Genomic DNA, 5,272 nt, shown 5'->3' with positions numbered 1-5,272 from the left:
TCCAATCGGAGTCTTATACGCCGTTCGATATGCCCACAAAGCATCATCTAACTTTTGAGCCCAATCCTTCCGAGACGGCCTTACAACTTTCTCAAGCACCCGCTTTATCTCACGATTGGATACTTCAACTTGACCACTCGTTTGGGGATGATAAGGGGTAGCAACCTTGTGTTGGACACCATACTTACCTAGGAGGTTCTCAAATAACTTATTGCAAAAATGAGTTCCTCCATCACTGATAATGGCTCGTGGTATCCCAAAGCGGTTAAAGATGTGACTCTTGATAAACTTCAGCACCACTTTAGCATCATTGGTCGCCGAGGCCACTGCCTCTACCCACTTAGAAACGTAGTCAACAGCAACGAGAATGTATTGCTGCCCATTAGACTTGGGAAACGGTCCCATGAAGTCTATTCCCCAAACATCGAAAAGTTCTACCTCGTGAATATTATTCATCGGCATTTCATTTCTCCACGAGATATTGCCGGTTCTTTGGCAACTGTCACATCTCTCTACATAGGCTTTTGCATCCTTGAAGATCGATGGCCAAAAGAATCCGGACTGAAGCACTTTAAAAGCCGTTCGTCGTGCTCCAAAGTGGCCGCCATACAACGAATCATGGCATGCAGACAAAATCTGAAGGTGCTCATGCTCTCCAACGCACCTTCGAATAACTCCATCACTACAAATGCGGAAGAGAAACGGATCTTCCCAAACATACGTGCGGGTGTCACTCAAAAATTTCTTCTTTTGGTTAGAAGACAACCCTTCTGGTATAATGCCCGTGACAAGGTAGTTCGCCAAATTGGCAAACCACGGCACATATGTTTCCCGAGCCTCCACTTGCAACACTTGCTCGTCGGGAAATTTCTCATTTATCCTTTTCTTTCTTTCATCCTTCGTCTCTTCCAATCCCTCTAGTCTAGAGAGATGATCAGCTACCAAGTTCTCGGTCCCCTTTTTGTCTTTAATCTCCACATCAAACTCTTGTAGTAAGAGGATCCACCTTACCAACCGAGGCTTTGCATCTTTCTTATTCATCAAATATTTGATAGCTGAATGGTCCGTGAACACTACCACTTTCGTGCCAAGTAAGTAAGCACGAAACTTCTCGAAAGCATACACAACTGCTAACATTTCCTTCTCTGTCGTGGTGTAATTCAGTTGAGCTTCATTGAGTACTTTGCTAGCATAGTAGACGGCGTGTAGGACCTTGTCTCTCCTTTGGCCTAGAACGGCCCCCACAGCATAGTCTGAAGCATCACACATCAACTCAAACGGCTTTGACCAATCGGGTGTGATAATAATAGGAGCTTCGACTAGCTTTTTCTTCAACAATTCAAATGCCTCAAGGCATTTCCCATCAAAGACGAACTTGGCATCCTTTTCAAGCAAGTTGCAAAGTGGCTTTGCAATCTTTGAAAAATCTTTTATAAACCGTCGGTAGAATCCCGCATGACCAAGGAAACTACGGATGCCCTTCACATTCGTTGGGGGAGGTAACTTCGAGATCACATCAATCTTCGCCTTATCCATCTCCAACCCCAACTCTGACACCTTGTGTCCCAACACTATACCCTCCTTGACCATAAATTGACACTTTTCCCAATTTAGCACGAGATTTGACTCCTCACATCTTTGTAGGACCCGTCTCAAGTTTTCTAAGCAAAAGTCAAATGAGGATCCAAAGACGGAGAAATCATCCATGAAGATCTCCATGATATCTTCATTCATATCGGAAAAAATTGCCATCATGCAACGTTGGAATGTAGCCGGTGCATTACACAAACCAAAAGGCATCCGGCGGAAGGCATAAGTTCCAATAGGACATGTGAATGTCGTCTTTTCCTGATCTTCCGGGGCAATTGCAATCTGATTGTACCCCGAATATCCATCTAGAAAACAATAATGGGAATAACCCGCGATCCTATCGAGCAACTGATCCAGAAATGGCAACGGGAAGTGATCTTTTCTCGTCGCCGTGTTCAACTTTCTATAATCCATGCACACTCTCCATGAGTTCACCAATCGAGTTGCCAAAACTTCATTCTTCTCATTGACAGTCACGGTTATTCCCCCTTTCTTTGGTACACATTGCACCGGGCTAACCCACTCACTATCGGAAATGGGATAGATCATCCCATATTTCAACAATTTCTTCACTTCTTTTTCAACCACTTCTTGCATAAGTGGGTTCAACCTCCTTTGTCTCTCTCTTACCGGCTTAGCTCCATCTTCCATCAAGATTTTATGCATGCATATTGCGGGGCTAATTCCTTTGATGTCGGCAATGGACCAACCTAGAGCTTTCTTGTGTGACTTCAGTAGCTCTATCAACTTCAATTCTTCTTCATCATTCAACATCGCCGATATCACAACCGGTAAAGATTCATTCTCACCAAGGAATGCGTATTTCAGATTTGTCGGGAGTGGCTTCAATTCTAGCTTTGGTGGTACTTCAATTGAAGGCTGCACATCCGCCACGAAAGTATCCACCACACATTCATTCTCGAGACTTGGTTGATCAATTTGAGCATCCTCACTTTCATCAAAATCAAAATCAACTTTAATTGTCGAACCAAAGTCTCTTTCCAAGCTCCCCTTATCATAAATGCTTCCTTCTATACTTGCCGAGCAACGCATCTTGTCAAAGATACACTTGTCGAGGACATCAACTCTAAAGCACGCTTTTGCATCACTAGGATGCTTCATCGCTTTCTCCACATTAATGGTCACTTGCTCACCATTAATTCTAAACGTGACTGAGTTGTCCTTTGCTCCTAGCAACACGTCCCCTGTGGCAAGAAACGGTCTGCCAAACAGAATTGGCACCTCTTTGTCCTCAGGCATATCCAATACTATGAAATCAACGGGGATGACGAACTTATCTACCTTGACCAAGACATCCTCTACTATTCCTGTGGGCTTCACAATGGAGTGATCAGCCAATTGTAGAGCAATGTCGATGGGCTCCATTCTGTTCTCCAGTCCAATGGCACGTGCTGTTTTCAACGCCATCAGTGAGATCCCCGATCCTTGATCCAATAGACATTTGGTGAAAATTGTGTTGCCTATCTCACAAGGAATCACACAACTTCCCGGATCCCTCTTCTTCATGGGCATCATTCCCTAAATCAGTTGTGAGCAATTCATGCTCAATGCCACTATTCCCTCGTCTTGAAGTTTCTCCTTGTTTGCCATCATGTCCTTGAAGAACTTGGAGAACTTGGGGAAATTAGTGAAGAGGTCCACCAACGATACATCCACATTCACTTTTCGAATCACGTTCATCATCCACTCGAAGCTTTTCTCCTTTGGAGCTCTCTTCTTCCTCTTCGGTGGATATGGTGGAGGAGGAATGTGATCAGGGAAGTTGAACTTGCTTTTCGGGTCTAATGCCGGACTTGTCATCAGCTGTCCCTTTGATCCCATCTCTACTTTCTGCTTTCCCTTCTTCTCTGCCAAAAACTTCTCGCTTAACTCGGATTCTACACCATTTTCCTTGCTGCCGGATGCAGCCTGTTCTTGACCATGTTGGGCACCCTGCACCAACGCGGGACTTCCCTTACATGCCTCGTCCACCCCTGCGTGCGAGGAATGCAAGCCTAACATCTCATCCGCCCCTGCGTGTGAGATGCCGGAAGTACCTTGTCCGTCCATTGATGGTGTCGAATCCAACTCACGACCACTTCTCAAGACCACTGCCTTACACTGTTCATTGCCTCTCGGATTAGGTACGGTATTGCTCGGGATGGTGTTAGGAATCCTCGTGTGTGATGCCGTGGCAAGCTGCCCTATCTGCGTCTCAAGATTCCTCATTGTCGCCTCCATCTGCCCAAACTTTTCCACCGTCCTTTCCTTGAAATTTTCGTTCTCCTTTTGACTCTTAGTCATGAAAGAGAGAATCTGCCCCAACTGATCCTCGACGGTTGGCTTCTTCTCATAACCCGGCGGTTGAGTGTTGTTCCTCCATTGATTTCCCGAGTTGTTGCTAGGACCAGCCTGATTCCATCCCGTTTGTTGAGGCCTCCAATTTTGCTGATTGTTGTATTGGTTGCCCTGATTGAACCCTTGGCGATTGTTGCCAATATAGTTCACATCTTCCACAGGTGGTCCTTGAAGACTTGGACATTGATCAGTATGATGTCCACCTTGACACAACCCACACTTCATAACGGTCACTGCTTGAGGTTGGGGAGTTGTTGAAGAGATTTCACTGCTTTCGTCATTGAAGACATCTGGGTACTAATGTCCGCCAATTGAGCCTCAATGGCTGTCACTCTTTCCGCATCTTTGGTAGCACCAAATGTGTCTCCCATCTTATCTGCCGCTCTTCTCGGATTATGCCAATTCCTTTGGTTGTTCGCCAACCTTTGGAACAGGACTCTCACTTCCTCGTGAGTTAAGTCGTCCAAGTTCCCATTAGAGCCTGCAGTCACCAAGCCCGTGCCTTCATTATTGAGTCCCTTGTAGAACTTGAGTAGCTCATGCCCTGGAGCAAGACCATGGCTCGGGCATTTCCTAAGCAATTCAGTGAACCTCTTCCACGCTTCCGCAAAAGACTCATCATATTTCTGTCGGAAGGTAGTGATCTCCTCTCTCAACTTCTCAATCTTCATCGGAGAGTTATATTCCAAGAGGAACAACATCTTCAACTCTTGGAATGTGGCTATGTTGTATCCCGGAATAGAATCATACCACGCCCGTGCTTTATCCCTCAGTGAGAAAGGGAATAAGGCCCTCTTAATCTGATGATGGTCCACATTCGGGGGTCGATGAGAGTTCGTCAATTCATAGAACGCGTTGAGGTGGCTCATCGGATCCTCATCGTCTCGCCCATGGAAGAGATTTCCCCCGTTCACCAAGCTAATGTAATGAGGAGGAATGTTCACGTTGTCATTCGCGTAGGCGAATTCTCCTAGAAAGTCGACTCCAGACCTAAGAGTGTCACCGAACCTTCCTCCAGGTGGTGGGACAGCGTTGTTGTTATTATTGTCGGCCATCGACTCAGCTTCTAGATCACTGTCACTACTTTCAAACAATGGGTTATCTCTGATTGGACTCGGCGAATCCTGTTGAATTTCAAACCCGGCTGAACTTCCTGACCCTTTCCTTCTTTGATAACAGAGTAGTCCAAACGGTGGTGTACCCTGTGATCGCGTGTGCATTCACTTTTTTTATTATTTTTTTTATTAGTACCTACACAACAGAAAATACACCAAACACAAGCATAAAATATTTCCTAATTACCGAAAGCGAGACCTCTCGACAA

At 45.5% G+C, this 5,272-nt stretch overlaps 1 protein-coding gene and 1 non-coding gene across 2 annotated transcripts; one reads left to right on the top strand and one right to left on the bottom strand.

The window, feature by feature from the left end:
- Positions 1-3,129: 3,129 nt before the first annotated feature.
- LOC121776720 lies at positions 3,130-4,173 on the bottom strand. The gene is made up of 2 exons (XM_042173897.1): positions 3,648-4,173; positions 3,130-3,458 (listed from the first exon to the last, which is right to left on the bottom strand). Exons 1-2 carry the CDS (start codon positions 4,171-4,173, stop codon positions 3,130-3,132), a joined length of 855 nt encoding a protein of 284 aa, XP_042029831.1.
- Positions 4,174-4,500: 327 nt separating this feature from the next.
- Positions 4,501-4,607, top strand: LOC121778028. Its single transcript, XR_006045599.1, has one exon. It is a non-coding gene; the product is annotated as a small nucleolar RNA R71 (small nucleolar RNA).
- Positions 4,608-5,272: the final 665 nt, after the last annotated feature.

The sequence above is a fragment of the Salvia splendens genome, chromosome 18 (assembly GCF_004379255.2).
Source record: "Salvia splendens isolate huo1 chromosome 18, SspV2, whole genome shotgun sequence".
NCBI classification, from domain to species: domain Eukaryota; kingdom Viridiplantae; phylum Streptophyta; class Magnoliopsida; order Lamiales; family Lamiaceae; genus Salvia; species Salvia splendens.
Note: the sequence above shows the minus strand (reverse complement) of the source record. Positions and strands in the feature narration are given on the sequence as shown.